An 18979-nucleotide genomic window follows, 5' to 3' on the forward strand; every position below is an offset into this window, starting at 1 on the left:
CACAGTCAATAATTTGAGAAGAAACACACCAAAGTTACACTGATTTTTGAGTTAAAAAAACCTTTAGATATTTAGTTCCAAACCAGCTTTAGAATAAGTAAATCATATTGAAATTATTTTCCTAGGATACATTTTCCCAGATTTAACTCAGGGATAAAAGCAGAACCTACACCTTAATTTTTAGTATTTCTTGGCTTTTTAGGTTGCTTCCAATAATTTGGAATTATTTGGGCATGTAACATCAGACAGCAAGATCCAGCAAAACTGTTTGGATCAATATTTAAGTGTACACTAATAACCCAGTGTAAGGGATGTTTCAACAATAAACTGTTTGGGAGAAAAGCAAAAGAGCTGCTTGCAATGAAAAACAGACTGAGAAAATTACAGGCTGTTCTTCCAGAGTGAAATCTGAATGGAAGCATTAATTACAGATCCACAGCTCTGCTCCCAGCAGTGACAAACTGCTCTGCAATATTCACCAGAAACTCATTAACAGGTGTCTAGAAACACAATTCTGCAGCACCTGGCATGGCACTGAATTACTGTCCATGAATTCTGCTTCTATAATCCTAATTCTACAAAAAATCCTGATAAATGCCTCCATGATTTTGAATGAGTAGACTCCAGTAAGTGTCAGCACAGGATTTTGGAAGAGATATGGAAGATGCTGTTGACCCATCAGCACTTCAGTGTATTATTTTAAAGCAGAAATAAACCCATTAAAAAATAAGTCCTAAAACAGGATATATATCTTTAAACGAAAGTAAAGCTTCCATGCCAAGCTTCTTTTTGTCCCCCTCCCATTTTCTCTCCTTCTGGAATTTCATTTACTGATTAAACAGTGCCTTGAAAAATATTCAGCATTTTTGAAATATAATATTCTGCATTTCAAAAGACTGTACTTTAAATTAAACTGAATGGCCATGTCACCAGGAGATACAAATAGAATCTATAAAAACTAATGGCAGTTCCAATTCTGAAGGAGTGAATTCCTAAATCTGGGACTTCCAGAACTCTTTTTCCTGGTTGCTGCTGTGCAGACACCTCAGAAGGTGCCAGTGCTGCCCACCAGGCCCAGGTACATATTTCACAAATATTCAGATGCCAGTTCAATCAATCCAGGTGGTCAGAGCAGGAAGCCACCCCAGTGCAGGGCAGAATTATGGAGCTGGAATTCCCATCAAAACTCCAATATCACTCCATGCACTGCCAGCTGCCTGGGACCTGCTCTCCTCCTCTGGGAGCTGTCTGGCCTCCCTCCAAAGCTCCCAAATTTCTCCTGGCTGAGCTATACCCTCCAAGCAGCTCCAGCAGATGCCCACAGGAGCATTACAGCACCACAAAGCTCCGAGCCCACGAGGAAAGCCCCAGCCAGAAATGAGTCACGTCTCTCACTGCCTGCAGCTCTCAGCAAAGCTGTTTTCCTGCAGGAACCTCCTTCTGGCAAATCCACTGCATTTACAATCCCTCCAAGTCTGTAAAATCCTACAAAAGGAGAGCAGCAGAGCACAAAGCAGCATTAAAACTTGTGGTTCTGCTACTCACTTGTCGCTCGGAGTTCTCTCGAAGTGCTTCAAGTGTCTTTTCAAGCTGGGCTTTTTCTTTCAGCAAATCTTTGCTCTGATTTTGACTGTTCTGAAGACTTTGTTTCTCTTGGCTGATTTCATTCTCCAGCTCCTCAAGCTGGGAAGAGAAACAAAAGTTGTAAAATGTAGTTAAAAATGACAGAATTAGCTGGGTTGAAGGCACCCTTATAGAAATGAATAAAGAAGCTTAAGGGAAAGAATAAAACAGAAGTTTCTAATCTTTAATTGAAACATTAATTTCTCCTGGGAATACACACTGACTCCTGCCAGAATTTTCTCCCTGGCTCAGAACACTGTATCCTGCAAAATACTTTAGTGTAAAAAAAAATAAGGGTCAGATTTTCTCAGGCTCTGGATATTTCCTCAAGCATCTTTTTTTTCTCTTAAAATTCCATTTTAGTAAGATTTATACTGCTCCTCCAAGACTCTTAACTTAGAAAGGTTGAATGTTGTTTGATCTTACTAAACTATTTCAAGAGATAATTAAGATGATTCCTTGGGAATTCAATATATGAGTTTGTTTTGTCAAATGGCTCCAATTTGCAGAGAGCAACATTATTTAAAATTTAAAATGCCCAAGCATGATTTCTCTGTCCCATTTAAGTGGTAACAAGCTGAGCTGAACAATATTTGTGTGTTTCTTACACCTATCCCTTCCTTTTGTACCTCCCAGCTGCCCTCTGGGCACAGCACAGAACCTGCTCCAAAAAACACCAGCTTCTTAGAAATCTTATGGAAGCATGGAATGCTGTAGGGATTTCTTTAATTTTCTTTCTTTTAAAATTATCTTTTAGCCACTCTAAGAATAGTCTTTCACCTGAAATAGCTGCTGAAGTCAAAGCTATTTCAGGCATTTAGACATTTTCACTCCACTGTAATTAGTCACAGCTTTTTTTTTTTTTTCTCTAATTTTTATTCTCTATAAATACCACTGACTAAATTATTCTATTTGATACACATAATTTGAGGAGTAAAGTATAGCTCAGCACAGTTAGAGCTGACAAACTCCCCTCTTGAGCTGTTTATCAATTCATTGACCCACCTTCTCCCTTCCTCAGCTAAAATGAGGACACAGGACCAAGTTTTCAGCTCAGTCTCATCACTCACTCTTCACCTCTGCACTCACACTTTCTTCTGCTTCATAATTACCAAAATTAATGCTCTCCAGTATTCTAAACCACTTTCATTACTCATCATATCCTCAACATATTATTGTTTTTCCCCTCACTATTCAAAGACTTTTCTAAATAAACTGGTCACACACTCTCACATAATAAAAAAGAGAAAAACCTCTTGGAGATGGTTTTATTCTTTACCATGAACTTACAAACACTGTAACTCCATTCAGCACCTTGCAATGCCTCACCCAAAACAACAGCAATTCACAAAATTACCCTTCAGGAAGAAAATGGCACAGAACATCAGGCAGCTGTCTCTCACACAATCCAAGCACACCCTGACCTTTACCTTCTTGCTAAGTCTTTGGTTTTCTTTCTCCATTTTCAGAATCCTTGAACTGCTGCCTTCCACAGAGCCCACTGCACCTTGCAGCTCCTCCACTGTCTTCAGCAAACTTTGGTTTTCCATTTCCAGCTTCAGTAGCCTGCTGGATGTCAGCTCATTCACCTCATGGCCCAGTGATTTCTGGGGCACTGCAGGAGAAAAACACCACTATTAAAATAAAAGGTAATATTTTATTTATCTGCATTTTTCTTAGAGGATTTAACAGCCTTTGAAGGTCCTTGCAATGACCTTCAATCACCTTCTTGATGACCAGAGCTGATTAGGATTAGAAATATTAGAAATTAAAATACATCCTACTCTCCTAATGACAGCACAGATTTGATTCCCACAGCTCAGGATGTATCTCCAAATTCCACAAGTGCCTTGCACAGAATCCAGTTTATACCCAAACATGTTATACTGGAAAAATCAAATTTTTTACCACAGCTCTTCTCCTTAACTTTGAGAACAGCAAAGCAAGAAGACTCATGAGTACACAAGTCTGAATAAAGTAAGTTCAAGGTATTTATGGGGTTTACACCACTGTTTAACTGAACAAGACCCACAAGAACAGACTTCTCATGTTGACTGTATCTCCATGCATACAGGGGAATCAGCATTTCATTTCCTAATTCCACACAGCCTCTGAGATTTCTACTTGAATCACTTTGTAAGGATTAACTTGATTGACCTTCAGAAAGTTCAGTAGTCCTGTTTATCTGCTCCAGCTCCCAGCCAAGATGCAAAGATTCATCCATACTTTGTTTCTGAGCCATTTCTAGGGTCATATTTTCCTCCATGAGCTCCTCAATCTTCTTTCTGTCCATATCACGCTCCTGGAAAATCATTTCCCAGGTTAAAAGAAAAGTCTCAATACATACCAAGTGTTTTATTATCTATATTATTCTATTAATATCTATATTCTACTATCTTTATTATGCTGTCACAGGGAATTTTTCTGATCTGCCTAGACAGAGAGATGGAGAGAAACTTGCAAAAGTTGAGAGAACTTTGAAGGGAAGAGTAAAAAGAAGATTACAAAGAACCTCTCCTCATAACCTAAAGAAATCATTCCCTACTCTTCCAAAGTTTACTTCTCTCTGAATATTAGGGAGTAAAGCATGGGGTAAACAAAATATTTAAGTGACAATTGTTTCACATTAAAAAAAAAAAAAAATCAATTATATTGCTCTTGAATCTCTGCATTTATCACATTCCTTTTCTTCCCTGCTATTTTGAAGGCTTTTATTAAAAATGGAAATGAAATTCAATGTGGATCAGTTGTCTTTGCCACCCTCCCCTGACCCTCACCATCTCCATATCATGCAATTTCGCTTTCAGCTGTAAATTCTCTTTTTCCAACTCGTGCAGTTTATCTGAACGGGCTCGGGTCCCCTCCAGTTGATCTTCCAACATTGTCTTGGTTTCTAGCAGCACCTGATTGTCTTCCTTCAACTCCTGCAAAAATGGAGCAACAACAACAAATAAACTCCAAAGCAGAAGTATTCCCCTGCTCATACAAACTATGATACACATCACAACCAGGTTCAGAAACCTAAACTAAAACTGGGAGCTGCAACAGACTTTTTATAAAAAACACATTTACAGCAATTCCACAGAAATGCAACTTATGAGTTTCTGTGAAAATAAAACTTGACATAAATTAAATAAAATACTCCCTAAGCCATTAAGAACTAATAAGGTGTTGGTAATTTTAATCAAACCATCAGAATCTCTGTCGTTTGGGCTGTGATCTGGAAAGGAGCACTGCATGTACAGCCCAAAATTAGGTTTATAGGCCACTGGGCCCAAAGTCAGGCCATGATGCTGAAAATGCATCCACAATCTTAAAATACAACCAGCCACTCTCAAAGGGCCTAAGCAACTTTAATCCTGGTACATAGAGGATGTTTTAATAGCATCTGATGAAAGTAAGGTGTGAAACACATAACTGGCAACTTTCCTCATGATATAAAGCCAAAAACTTTTCAAACTTTAGCACATAATCAGTTGCAAAATCTGAAAAAAACCACACAAATATCCTTCATACTCTTCCCTACACAAATATTAAGTTAACTTCTAATTTTTATGAAGCAAACCCAACTAATTAACATCTGTCTGTACTGAAGCATGCTTGAAATATCTGGTAGTTTACAAACTGTGAAGACACAAACAATTTTTAGGGGGTTTATTAGTTTGAACCTTCTATGAAAATGAAACTTCCACTGCTGTCAAATCCTGTACACTGATCTGTTTTCCTTTAATAAGTTTTATGCCATATGGCACTTGCCCATCAAATGTGGCATTTACAGACAGAATGATGGCCTGATAAATTCCTGCATGTTGATTTGTCTCCTAAATTACTAATTCATGCCAGAACTCTTAAATTCCCCTTGCCTGGTGTTGGCACATCTTTTTTTAGTGTCTTTTATGCCACTGTCCTGTACTCATTTATGTGAACAGCCTTCATTTCCTCAATACTTGTCTTAGAAAATTGCTTTTCCTTAGGAGACCTACAGGAGGAGAAGGGAATTATGATATTTATAGCATTTTTTGAATTAATTCCTCTGCAGGTTTTTCAATCCATCCTTCACAAAGGGATGCCATTAGACAACTGGAATCTATCCCAAAAACCTGACTGTGCTATTCGAGCAAGAAGCTGCAACCCCTTCTCACATCCCAACGCTTTAACACCCAAATTAAAGCACTGAAAAAGTTAGAGAAAAGCCCAGCCAGGAGAAGAAAGGTGCTGCTGGGTGATTCCCTCACCTCCACCCTGGCTTTGTAGAACTCGATGTCGTGCAGCCTCTCCTTGTAGCGGCTGACCTCGCTCTCCAGCTTGTCCACGCGGATCGCCTTCTCCCGCAGCGCGTCCAGCTCGTCCCTGTACACCCGGGCCGAGCGGGCATCCGACAGCAGGCTCATGTTCTGGGACACAGCAGACACACCACTCTGCTTTGGGCCCTTTTGGGCTACTTCTTATTTCATTTTCTTATTTTGGGGTTAAATGTGTGAGACAGATCCTGTTCGCGCTCCCGTTCCGACTAAGACATTTCGTAATTTTTATTTCTATTACAAACTCTGAGTTCTACAGCACCTTAAGCTGACAAGTTAAAAGTGGAGATATATTTCTTTCTTTACAAGGTCTTTTAAGGGTAAATTATCTCATTAAGAGAAGCTGCCTAAATTATTTTTATTTTTAGCCTAATAACTAACTACCTGTGGTCTGCAATGTGGACTTTTTTATTCGATTACATAAAATCACCTAAACTCATTAAGCAGGGGAAGGAGGAGGAAAAGGAGGAGGAAAAGAAGGAGGAAAAGGAGGAGGAAAAGAAGGAGGAAAAGAAGGAGGAAAAGAAGGAGGAAAAGGAGGAGGAAAAGAAAAGGGGGAGGAAAAAGAGGAGCAAAAGAAAAGGAGGAGCAAAAGAAAAGGGGAATGAAAAGGGAGGAGGAAAAGGGGGGAGATCCTTTCAGAGGATGCACTGGTGGCAAACTGCTTGAATGAAGAAACAAAAAAATTAGAGAAGAACTATTAACCTAAGTCAGGGCATTTTTTTCCATCAGAATATACCAAATAAAGGAATAATTGACACAAGATCAGCTTCAGAGTGCAAAATAAAACAATAAACATGAAAACATACTAAATATCAGAAAAAGAGTGGAGAATTGTTCTGGTGGTGGCAACTTTTCTTAAAATATAAAATTATTAAACCCACACCTCTTGCTGAAGTCTCTTCAGTTCAGCTTCCATCTGCTCCAGTTCTTGTTTACAGTCAAGCAGCTGCTCAGTCTTTTCCTCACTTGAAGGAAAAAACACAAACCAGTTAAATGTTAATGATCACCAGGTTTGGAAACAAAATGCTGAGACTTCTGAGGCTTCCACCTTTAACCCACAATTTCAGGGACATCAGAGTGTAGAATTTAGGGTTGCCATTATGACTTAGTTATTCTTTTGGTTTTAGTCTTTATGTAATATTTTAGATGTTGTTTCCTACTCCTGCAGGGCAGAAAACAAGAGTGTAATAAGGGAATTTTTGCAGTAACGGATTTTCTGTAAAAAAGCCACAGACAATACAAGTGAATGTGTACCAGGAGATCCACATTCAAAAGCCAACTCAAAATAATTTCAAATTATACACTGAAAAGGTCCAAATTCTTCCCAGGAGAACCAGACACCAACCCCTTGTCACAATCAAGTAAATTTTAAAAGCACTTTTATAGTTCTGTGATTTTTTCCTTTTCTTGCAGAGAAGAATTAAGGGTTTTAGGTGTCTTTACTCAATTGAAGAAGATACTGCTTAATAAGCACAGTAATTGCATGAAACACACAATGAATTTTAATTTTATGGAAACAACACAGTGTCTGTTCTAGTCTACTCCCAAACCTGTGATAAAAACAACTTGACACAGAATGCTACAATTCTTACAGGACTCATTCTTAACTTCCAACTCATTTCCCAATTCTTAAAAAAATTATTTGGTTAAACCACAAATGTAAAGGAAATATTTTAATCTCTCACAGAGAAAGAACATCTGATGTTCAAAATTCAACTGCACCTCAGAACAAACAATATTTGCTGTTGAAAAACCTGCCAATACTGAATATTCTTAAAAGATATATTGCATGTTCAAATGTGTTAATATATTATTCCATATTTTGGAATACAAGTAAGAAACAAAGTAAGGGGGAAATAAGAGAATTTAATTGACTGAAATGTATAATATTGCCTCAAAGCAATTATACCAACAAAAATTAGTTATGTTTTAAATAAAACTAGAGCAGTTGTTTTTTAAAAATGAGCCAATTTCACCATGAATGATCTTTCTGGAAAAGGTCACTGAGCCTACAAGCACAGCTTTCCCCCTCCAGAGGTGCTCAGAAACCAGGCACAAATACAAATTAATTCCTGATTTCTGTAACTTGTCCATCAGCATCCATATTCCTGTTATTGTTCTATGTGGGAACACACAGAACTCAAACACTCAGAAAATGAGGTGTGCAATTTCCAGCTTTGGAGTTTCTGTATTGCCTGGTTTGCATCCAACTGAAAAATAATCTTTACAGACCTTTTAAATGAAATTACATCAGCTACACTGCATATTAAACCAGGTATGAAGGTTCACTGCCAAAACCAGATTAGAATTAAATTTTATGAGTATTTTCAAGTCTGGAATTAATGTAATTTTAAATTTATCAAATAGATGCAGCATTTAACACTAAATGCTGCAGACTGCAGTTAATTCATCCAAGTCTGGTATTTTAAGATACTGTAAGGGAAATTATTTACCAACTGAATTCAAATAAGAGTGCAAAATGTGGACTGTTCTGAGCCATCAGTGCTGCCCTAATTGCACGCTTCAGCTACAGACTGGAGAGGATTGGACTAAATTATACAGAACATACCAGTGTTCACTGTTTAGGCTATCTATTAACTGTCAATCAAACTAATAACAGCAATTTTTTCACTAATTTTCTTGGTGCAGCTGTTTATAGAATATCCTGGGCGGGCTCATTGCAGGAGACACATAATAATACAGACATCAGGAAAAAAGAGCCCCATCTTTTGTCCTCTGTTCCTCATGAAGACCATGCTGGAGTGGGGGAAGGGGATCCTCAGAGTAAACCAACAAGATCCTTCATCCAGCCAGCTAGAAATGATCTGATCAACAAACTCTGGGAATTGTGACTTATGCTGCCTTCAGCTTGTGATTCAATATACCTACCTCCTTTCTCTATTGTTAAATAAAAAAAAATAAATCTTTATTTTTGCTGTTTCTACACACATTGAATCTCTTCAGATAGAGCATTTTAATTCAGAACACACACATACACTTCACTCAGCTAAAACAACTGACACTTTGCTACAGGGAGAAGCAGATTCTCCACAGGTCTGCTATTGATCTTCTCTTTAAATAACTCCTCATTCTGCTCAGATTTGCTCCTTGACTATGAAGACAAAGTGCCCACAGATACCTACACGATCAGGAGCAAGTGTTGTGCAGACAAGAAATCTTTTACACAGGAATGAAGAGGTGGGAGACAGGAAAGCATTCTAATGGAAATTTTTTGTCCTATCTGCAATGAATTTATACCATGAATTAAACATGGGTGAGTATTTCTTGTTGGAAACAGGTCACCAAATCATGCTGCTGAGAAGGAATCACCTACAGATGATTTAATTATCACCTGATGAGAACAAAATGCAGTGATTTGGGAGATTTAATCCATGATTTCAGGGACATCAGAGGGCAAAATCATTATGATTACAAATGGAGATGAAAAGTTGTATTTGTCCCGCAGGTCCATAAATCTCCTATTATCAAAACACCCCTCCTGGGGAGCAGTAAGTAGAAAGCACTTGGGAGGATGAAGGATTGGTGTGCAGAGGAAGGACTGGGGAAGGATGAGCATGGAGTGGTACTCACAGCTCCTGCCTGAGCCTCCTGATCTTGGCCTTGGCGTCGGCGAGCTCCACGCTGAGGTGCTGCCGGCTCTCGGTGCGCTTCATGCCGGGGGAGCCGCAGGGCGAGGGCGCGGCGTGCGGCAGCGAGCGCAGGCAGTCCCGCTCCTCCGACAGCTCGATGATGGTCTGGGGACAGCAAGGGCCAGGGGCACCTCAGAGCCAGCCCTGCCCGTGCCATGGGTGTCACTCACAGCCAGCCCTGCCTGTGCCATGGGCAGCTCACAGCCAGCCCTGCCTGTGCCATGGGTGTCGCTCACAGCCAGCCCTGCCCGTGCCATGGGCAGCTCAGAGTCAGCCCTGCCTGTGCCATGGGGCACCTCAGAGCCAGCCCTGCCCGTGCCATGGGCACCTCAGAGCCAGCCCTGCCCGTGCCATGGGCAGCTCAGAGTCAGCCCTGCCTGTGCCATGGGCAGCTCACAGCCAGCCCTGCCCGTGCCATGGGTGTCACTCACAGCCAGCCCTGCCTGTGCCATGGGTGTCACTCACAGCCAGCCCTGCCCGTGCCATGGGCACCTCAGAGCCAGCCCTGCCTGTGCCATGGGCAGCTCAGAGTCAGCCCTGCCTGTGCCATGGGGCAGCTCAGAGCCAGCCCTGCCTGTGCCATGGGCAGCTCAGAGTCAGCCCTGCCTGTGCCATGGGGCAGCTCAGAGCCAGCCCTGCCTGTGCCATGGGCAGCTCAGAGTCAGCCCTGCCTGTGCCATGGGCAGCTCACAGCCAGCCCTGCCTGTGCCATGGGCAGCTCACAGCCAGCCCTGCCTGTGCCATGGGCAGCTCAGAGCCAGCCCTGCCTGTGCCATGGGCAGGCTCAGAGCCAGCCCTGCCCGTGCCATGGGCAGGCTCAGAGCCAGCCCTGCCCGTGCCATGGGCAGCTCAGAGTCAGCCCTGCCTGTGCCATGGGCAGCTCACAGCCAGCCCTGCCTGTGCCATGGGGTGCCACTCACAGCCAGCCCTGCCTGTGCCATGGGCAGCTCAGAACCAGCCCTGCCTGTGCCATGGGCACCTCAGAGCCAGCCCTGCCTGTGCCATGGGTGTCACTCACAGCCAGCCCTGCCTGTGCCAGAGGCAGCTCAGAGCCAGCCCTGCCTGTGCCATGGGCAGCTCACAGCCAGCCCTGCCTGTGCCATGGGTGTCACTGACAGCCAGCCCTGCCTGTGCCATGGGTGTCACTCACAGCCAGCCCTGCCTGTGCCATGGGCAGCTCACAGCCAGCCCTGCCCGTGCCATGGGGTGCCACTCACAGCCAGCCCTGCCTGTGCCATGGGGTGCCACTCACAGCCAGCCCTGCCTATTTAAATTTTGTTTTTCACTTTGCACTTCTAAGTCCACAAAGTGACCAGTGCTCAGGATTTGAAGATCTCTAAGAGCCACAGCCCTTGAACATGACCCTCTGTTATTTTAACTTTTATTTTTCACTTTGGACTTTTAAGACCATAAAATGACCAGTGCTCCATTTCTGAAGACCTCTAAATCTAAAACCAAGAGCCAGAGCTCTTAACCACGACCTTCTCCTATTTTTTATTTTATTTTTCACTTTAGACTTCTAAGCCTAGAAAATGACCAGTGCTCAGGTTTTGAAGAAGACCTCTAAGAGCCACAGCTCTTCATCAGGACCTTCTGCTATTTGAAGTTTTATTTTTCACTTTGGACTTCTAAGCCCACAAAATGACCAGTGCTCAGAATGGACTGACTAATGAAAGGTGTGACTTCCTTAAAAACCACCACTTCTTGAAAATAAAGGTAAGTGTGTATCTCTAAATGAAGTTGTGTTCTTCAGTGAGCAGCAGCATCCTTGACAACTGAATAAAGCATAAGCTCTACAGGAACATTCCTATTTCCCCCATAAATAATAAAATTTAAAATTATTTAACCCCATTTCTTTCCTATAAATAAAGGTGTTAGGCAAATATGAACACCTCTCATAGTTTAAAGCATTTTTCCTTTGCTTTGCACAAAGGCATCACCCCCATCCTCCACCCTCTATTTTACTCCTACCAAGGCTGTCATCTGAAAAAACTTTCAAAGAGTATCTGGAATAATTGCAACATTACACATCCACTCTACTGAGGGGCAAATCTGGGACCACTGAGATGATTCACAACTCAGAATTTTTATTAAATGCAGTTCTGTTTCTTGATTCTAACACAGTAGCACAACTGTAAATCATGAAAAGCCTGCAAAACCTCCTTTCCTGCTATGGATTCTGCTTTGTCCCCCTCAAAGCTGGACAATGGGAATAGAACAGGCAGCTTTCAGTGATTGGCTTGCCAATTGATGGTTATTGATTCCAGGTCATTGCAGCTGATACAGCTTTGGATTCTCTGTTTTCAGCCACCAATCAATGTTGAAGTTGTTTCCCACTCTGGCTATGTGGAAAAGATCACCTATTATCTTCCCTACTTTATTCCTACTTTGTATTTCCTACATTATTTAACAAATATGCACAAAGGAACTCCCTGAAACAATGTTCTGGCAGTCAGGAATCCTTGCTTGAACACATCAGCAGAAAATTAAACTGTTAGTTATAAAAATCCTGAGCTGCATTATCCCAAAAAAAAAGATTTTTTTGTACACATCCATACCTCTGAGTGCTCATCTCTTTCATCTATAAGTCTTTTTAAATGCAATGCCATATTTTTCAGGAGAGGCTCAACATACTCTTGTGTCAGCACAATCACATCCATCCACTGCAGGTCAAACACATTTTCCTGATTATGAGTTACCTGCATGGGGGGAAATGAAAGAGGAAAAACATTCTCTTGAAATCTTAAGGGTAGAAAGAAAGCATAAAGAAAATAAATTCTCCGGACAAGGTTTGAAAAAACATTTAAAATCTATTTAATTGTAGGTAAAGGAAGAGTTTTTTGTCTGCCTGGAAGCAGCACCTTGTCCTTCTGGCAAGGTGACAATAACATTATCAATTCCCTACCACATACATTAGATTGGAATTATGTTTTACAAAGAAATTTGCATAGAAAGACTTCACTAAACTAAATTTGCTGGATGTAACTAAGAAATCCATGAAGCAACAAATTTGCTTTCTGGTACTGCTCTAAAAATATAAGCCAAAAATGCTCAATCATGAAATCTTTTTGTGAATCAAGTGAAAAAATAAAGCCTTTTTTGCCTACTACAACCACTCAATATGCAAATCACATATGTGATTTACTTGGCATTGAACACGTGCAATCCCTTTCCTGCAATGTAACATTCCAGCTCAAAAAAATTCCCAAAATTAAAAGCAAAAAAAACCCAAAATACCTCCTGAATATGAGCTGCAACAGCTGCTCTGGTATCAAAATCCAGACTTTGGATTCTTTCAATAAATTCTTCTTTTTTCTGGCACTAAAAATAGAGACATCTATTTTATACACATTTATATGGATAATCACAAGTATTTTCATTTCTCCTTTGTATTTATAAGAGCTAGAACTTATAAAGCTGATATTGCAATTGTCACATGGCTAAATTATTGCCCAATAATTCTGTGCTTTATGCCATGTTCCAGTAATTGTAACTAATTAAATGATACAAGGAAAAACAAGTTGAAATGAGACAAGCAAGAGATTTCTAAAAATTGCTGAATATTCGAATTCTGTGATAGTTTATTAAATAAATAAATTCTATGATAGTTTATTAAATACATGAAATAGTGCAGTGAGTTAATTTTCAGTACTTTACCAATTCTTTTCTTTCTTTACAATATCAGGTAAATTCACACCATTGAAATTAATAACCCATTAGAATGGTATGGTGGTATTGGAGGTATTTGTGCAGTAATAGATGTAGGGTTGAAGCCATTTAATTAAAATTCAGAATATTCCAGTTTTTCAAGGAATGCCATTGTACCACCAAAGGAGAAAAGGTTTTATACCACCCAAGTATTAAAATAGTAAGAAAAGAGGTCAATAACTCAAAAGTTTCATAGACACAAACATAATTAAACTCACCTGAACTGCACAACCAAGCAAAAGCAGGAGGAGCTTTTTTACTTCTTCAGTACCTGGCTCTAAGAAGAAAACAAGAAAAAATGGTAACTGCAAAATTGTAATTAGAGCTTCTTCCCCTATAGCTCAGAAAACACGAGGTTTTCTCATGATTTCCATATCATTTCTGTTAACCTAGTTTAGAAAACAACCAGATGAGATTTCAGTCCTGAGTTCAGTCCTTTTTGCCATTTAACTGCTGACTTCCAGTTATCAAACACCTTAACAGCCATAAAAATTTCAAATGGAAAAAAATTCAGCCCTTCAAAAAGCAAGACTTCACTTCAGAGTGACATTTTTAGAAGTGCTCTGGAGACCTACAATCAAGTTTTCAATGGTAATCTCAGGTATCTCAAGATAATTATGAAAGTGCTTAAATTATCTGCCACTCCCAAGTTGGAACAGTTCAGGTGACAAGTTCATTTAAATTCCTTACAAAGCTGTATTAGATATTCATCTGGACATCCAAAAAAATCAAAATGTATTTCCAAATCTGGCCTTAAGCATCTTAATCTCCTAAAGAAGCTTAAGTTAAAGAACCCTGTTTTACAGATTAATACAAACGTTCCTTACTTTTTATGCTCACAGTGTCCTCATCTTGCTACTAAACATAGAGATATTTTCTATATCTAGAACACAAATGCCATGAAACAAATGCTTCAAGGATGACACAAAGTTCAGGCATTGACTCAAGCTGCTTTTGAGGGAGCTACATAATGTGAATAATCCCAATGAACACGGAACACTGCAATTTTTCAAGAGGTTTCTCAGGTAGATAAATACATTGCAAAAAACATGGGCTCAGATGGGAGAGCTTTGATCCTTTATTCAGACTTCTTGTATCCCAAAGGCTCAAACTGTCAAGTCTTTTATGGAGAAATAGAAAAACCATCAAGGAATGTGTTTCAGCAGCAGCTGCTCCAGCTGAAGAAGGGGGATTCCACCTGGCTGTGCCTTTACTGGTATCAATAAAGGTTAACATCCTAGCCTACATTCACTTATCCCAATAAATTAATCACACTTTTTTAATTTTTAAGCAATCCCTGAGCTCCTCTTCACTCTTCATCTCCTGACTGCCTGAATCTTGATTCCTTGTCTAACCCTCACATCCCCTCAAGGAACAGGGCAAAATACTGAACCATCTCAGCTTCCCTCATTTTCTGGTTTTCTTTTTTTCCTCCAGCAGAAACACAAAAATAGACAATTCTATTCTACACTCTTGAACCTGCTGCTGAACTTTGTCCCTACCCTGTGTCACTGTTTGATTTTTTTTGATCTTTCACCCTTATCCCAGACTCACACCCCCCATTCTCCCCTGCCTTGCTCCCTGAGGAATATCAACTTGTTTTCATCTTTCCCTTTCCCCTCTGCCTCATCATTATCCCCTTGTAATTTAATTTAACATTTACAGTCACAGGCTGCAGCTCTCCTCCAACTGCATTCCTGCCAATCAGCTCAGGAAATATTTCCTGATAAAATCCCTGTTTTAGCAAACCTCATCTCCAGCCTTCTCCCTGCATTTTCCTCCATGAGCCAACTGCCCCTCTGGTATCTGCTCCTGCCATCTGCAATTTGGCATCTTCTGGGATTTCTCTGCTTATCATTCCTCAAGTGCAAAGGGGAAAAACTGGGAGACATCCCTGTGAAAAATCACACCTCCAGCCTAAGTTTTAGTGGACCAAATCCAAGTCTTTATCAGGGAATCGATTTTTACTCTGGGGCTTGCCTCCATGCAACCAGATTTACACAGCAAGTGTCTCCAAAGGTCACTGAGGTTTTATTTCCCTGCATCTGCCCACAAAAAGCTAAAAAACACATGGAGGGATGAGATCCTTTTCCAAGCTGACACAGCAAGAGCAGTCCTCACTTTCAAAGGGGAAAGGTTTTGGACAGAAGCCAAAAGACCAGGTCTATATTCTAGTTCAGACCAAACTCTGTGACTGAACTCCAGTAGGGAGCTGAAACACCTTCAAGAATGTTGTCCAAATATAACTTTTTTTTTTTTTTCTTTAATATGAGGGCTACACCACAGGAAAGTCCAAATTTTTTCACAAATCCAACAAAAGCCCCACAGAAGAGCAAAGCACACATCAGCAGAGCTGCCAAACCACAGATCCCAAAAGACAAAGACACCTCCTTCAAAATGACCACACCATAAAACTGAATGTATACAACTGAATGCAGAATTATCTCTGTGGGGTTTGATAGTGCATTTTCAATAAAATGTCATCTTATACACAATATTGTTAAGACATTTTCTCACAGCATCTTGAACAGAATAAATAATGTCACTACAAAACAATACTATGACCTGGGGTTTTTCAAATCTGTTTTTCCAGTAAGTCTGGTTTCTAGGCAAGAAAGCCTGCAATCAAAATTATAAAAGCAGGATGCATTCTGTTCTTTTGGAAAGGAAGAGACCACATTCACACTTCTTGGTGCATATGACAGCAGCTGCACATATAAGAACTGAAAAAGCTGTGACCTCAGAAGCAAAAGCAGCAATATTCAAAAGCAGCAAGTAAAACCCAAAAGAATTCAAGCAAGGTACCTACAGAGATGGGGTATGTGCAGATGGGATGTGGAAAATACTGATGTTATGAGCCCTGGGGTTGGGAAGTGAGCAAACACAGATGGCTCTGCTGGCTCATGAGGAACCCCCTGTCCCACAAACACAGAAGGGTGGCAGAGAAGATGTCCCAAAGAAATCAAAACAGCCAGGGGAAGCTACACAGCCTGTTAGAGCAGTTCCTGACCTCTCTGCTGAGGTGCCAGAACGTCAGGAGGAGAACACCTGGGGCACACTAGACCCAAGTAAATAAATTCTGCCCAATCCACTGTGGCTCCATGCAGGCCAGGTGTGTCTGCTCCGTGCTTCTGGAATTGAGAGCATGGTGCAGAGATTCCCAAGTGGCTGTGGACACTCAGCTGGCTCCACACAGGCTAATTTTCTTGGTCTGAAAATTGCAACTCTCAGAGCTGGAAGCAGAGAAGGTGGGAGCATGGAGAAGACAGTGTCAGTTCAGGGGAGAAAACAAGAAGGTCATTGCAATACTTTTCAGGTAAGGATGCAAGAGAAGCAGGAGAGTCTGGGGGAGGGAGAAACAAGGATCAGGAGCTGGATCAAGTGAGATGCACTGAGCTGCCAATTCCTTCAGCAGTGACACAGGTAAAGAAAGTAGAAAGTGCAGTAGCTGGGAGTACATGAAACTTTAATTTGTGCCATCAGTGGTTCACTGGTTGCTGGGAAATGCACTCAGTATAAATCCTAGCAAGAGCCAGGGCTGAGGCTGGGACAGAACACATTTTTTGGAGTGTGGACCCTTTGTGTGGACAAAGAAAATCATTATTACATTATTACTCATCATTAATAAACCACTTATTTGATAAAGTATTTACACAATCTTCTGTTGAATGACTCAACCCTATAGGAACTTCATTTGCAGTGAAAGAATATAAATTATCACACCAGTATACATTTTTATCTTAGCCAAAAATAAACTTACCAGAAAAAGGATTTTTGCCAATTATTAGCACATTTGGCAGAGACATCATGATCAACTGCTGCAAAGTCTCCTATAAAAGTTAATTAAAACATTATTTACATCATATGTACTGAATGGAAGCAAACATCAAACACCAACAACCAATAAAGAGAGATCAGTATTAATTAAACAGCTGTAATATTTTTCAGGACTTCATGCACACAATTCGTACAATACTAAATTATTTTCATTCTAATTGTAAAAGAAACCTGACAAATATGAGTTACTTCTACAGCAGCTTTGTTTTACTGGTTTGCACAATCACCTCACACAGCAAAATCCTCTCATGGCAATGAGCTGGCTCAGGGATCTTAAGCCAAAGAGATCCCACCTCTCAGAATGCAGCAAAACCCTTTAAATTTATTATGTTCATATTTCCCTGACTAACTTATTGATATGTATTTATTTTATTGACTCTAAAGTGCATTTCTACTGAAAAAAAAAAAAAAAAAAATTCCTTTATTTTACTGTTTCTTTGGCCTCACCAAACATGGATGTGAAATTCCCAGGGGTTTTGCTGCGGTGGCACTGGGCCAGCTGGGAATACAAAGGTGCACATCCCTGTGTGCACCATCACAGGGAATTTTAGCTTGGAAGTGGCACACAGCAGGCAGCAGCTCTGCCTCTCTGCTCCATGGATTCCATCAGTGGAGCTCCTGAAATGGCTGTAATCGGGTCAAATCCCCAGTCTAGACAGAGCCTAATTCTCCTCAAGCAGAACAGTCTTTCTCCTGTTCCCAGATGTTTATTCCCAGCAGATGCCATCCTATACTCAGGCTTTTTGTTTTTCCACAGTGACAGATCCATGACTACATAAAATACAAAAGCAACATATTCCAGAAGATCCCAAGGCACAAATCAGGTGTCACATCCTCAGCAATAACCTAACACAAGTCCACTTGCTTTAGGTCAAATTGAAAAAAAACAACCAAACCAATGTCTCTTGAAAAACACCTGTAGAAATTATTAGCTACAGCTATACTTAAAAGTTCCCACTAGTTAATATACAACAACAAAATGGTATCAGAATTGATTAATAAGCAGCAACAGCTACTATGAAAGAAAATCACTTATTTTTAGAGTGGCTTTTTGAGGGGTGTTTTTTTGGTATCTCAAATAATTCCATGATGCTATCATAAAGCTGATCATATATCAAAGCAGAGCATAACCAAAATGTGTGTGCTGCATGGACATGATCACCTGTTTCCTTACACCACCTCTGCCCTGCCCCAGAGATGTCTGACACCTTTTCTGTCACTTGGTGTTAACCTCAGCACTGGCTTTGCCTGCACAAACTTTTACAGCTCATTAACATTTATTTTACTGAAGATTTCCACATCCTCAGTCAAATCTGCTCACTGGATTAAACCTCTTGAGCCCACCAAAAATTGACAATCACTTGTCTTAAACTAACTGCTGAGAACAGTTCCACACTGCCAAGAAATGTACACACTCAAATTCAGGACCAGAACTGTAATTCCAGAGGACAACAGAGATGATGCAGGAATAAAAAACCTGACTAATCTAACATAAGACCTTAATTTTGAATGTTATATTCTACCAGTGCAGGTTTTTTGACAAGTAAATCCAAAGCACTGCTGTGATTTTTCACTAAATGAGAGAAGGTTGTTCTAAATCCAAAAGGAACAAACCAGCATGGACAAGCTCACAATGAGAAACGCTGAAAATTCCACATTCCCTCATTCATCAGTGGTTCCAGCAGTGAGTACAATCCTCTCTGGGTGCAGGGAGTGCTCTCTGCCCTCCCCTGGGATCCCCAGGGAACACCCCTGGGCACACTCAGCTTCCAGGAGCACTGGGCTGTGAGGCTCCTGCTCACCCCAGGCTAAGGGAGGCCTCTCATTCTGATTCCAAGGCATCCATCAAGCCCCAGC

At 40.6% G+C, this 18979-nt stretch overlaps 1 protein-coding gene across 6 annotated transcripts in view; it reads right to left on the bottom strand.

Moving 5' to 3' along the window:
- CCDC88A (coiled-coil domain containing 88A) overlaps window positions 1-18979 on the bottom strand; it is a 63509-nt gene that overhangs the window by 29106 nt on the left and 15424 nt on the right. For all 6 annotated transcript variants that reach the window (XM_056487172.1, XM_056487174.1, XM_056487171.1 and 3 more), the window contains exons 4-14: window positions 17046-17115; window positions 13504-13562; window positions 12815-12898; window positions 12136-12276; window positions 9519-9682; window positions 6811-6892; window positions 5859-6017; window positions 4401-4547; window positions 3781-3925; window positions 3054-3238; window positions 1546-1683 (exon numbers count right to left, since the gene is read on the bottom strand). In XM_056487172.1, the coding sequence (XP_056343147.1) occupies window positions 1546-1683; window positions 3054-3238; window positions 3781-3925; window positions 4401-4547; window positions 5859-6017; window positions 6811-6892; window positions 9519-9682; window positions 12136-12276; window positions 12815-12898; window positions 13504-13562; window positions 17046-17115 (1374 nt within the window). The remainder of the gene's footprint in view (window positions 1-1545; window positions 1684-3053; window positions 3239-3780; window positions 3926-4400; window positions 4548-5858; window positions 6018-6810; window positions 6893-9518; window positions 9683-12135; window positions 12277-12814; window positions 12899-13503; window positions 13563-17045; window positions 17116-18979) is intronic.

This window comes from Oenanthe melanoleuca, chromosome 3 (assembly GCF_029582105.1).
Source record: "Oenanthe melanoleuca isolate GR-GAL-2019-014 chromosome 3, OMel1.0, whole genome shotgun sequence".
NCBI classification, from domain to species: domain Eukaryota; kingdom Metazoa; phylum Chordata; class Aves; order Passeriformes; family Muscicapidae; genus Oenanthe; species Oenanthe melanoleuca.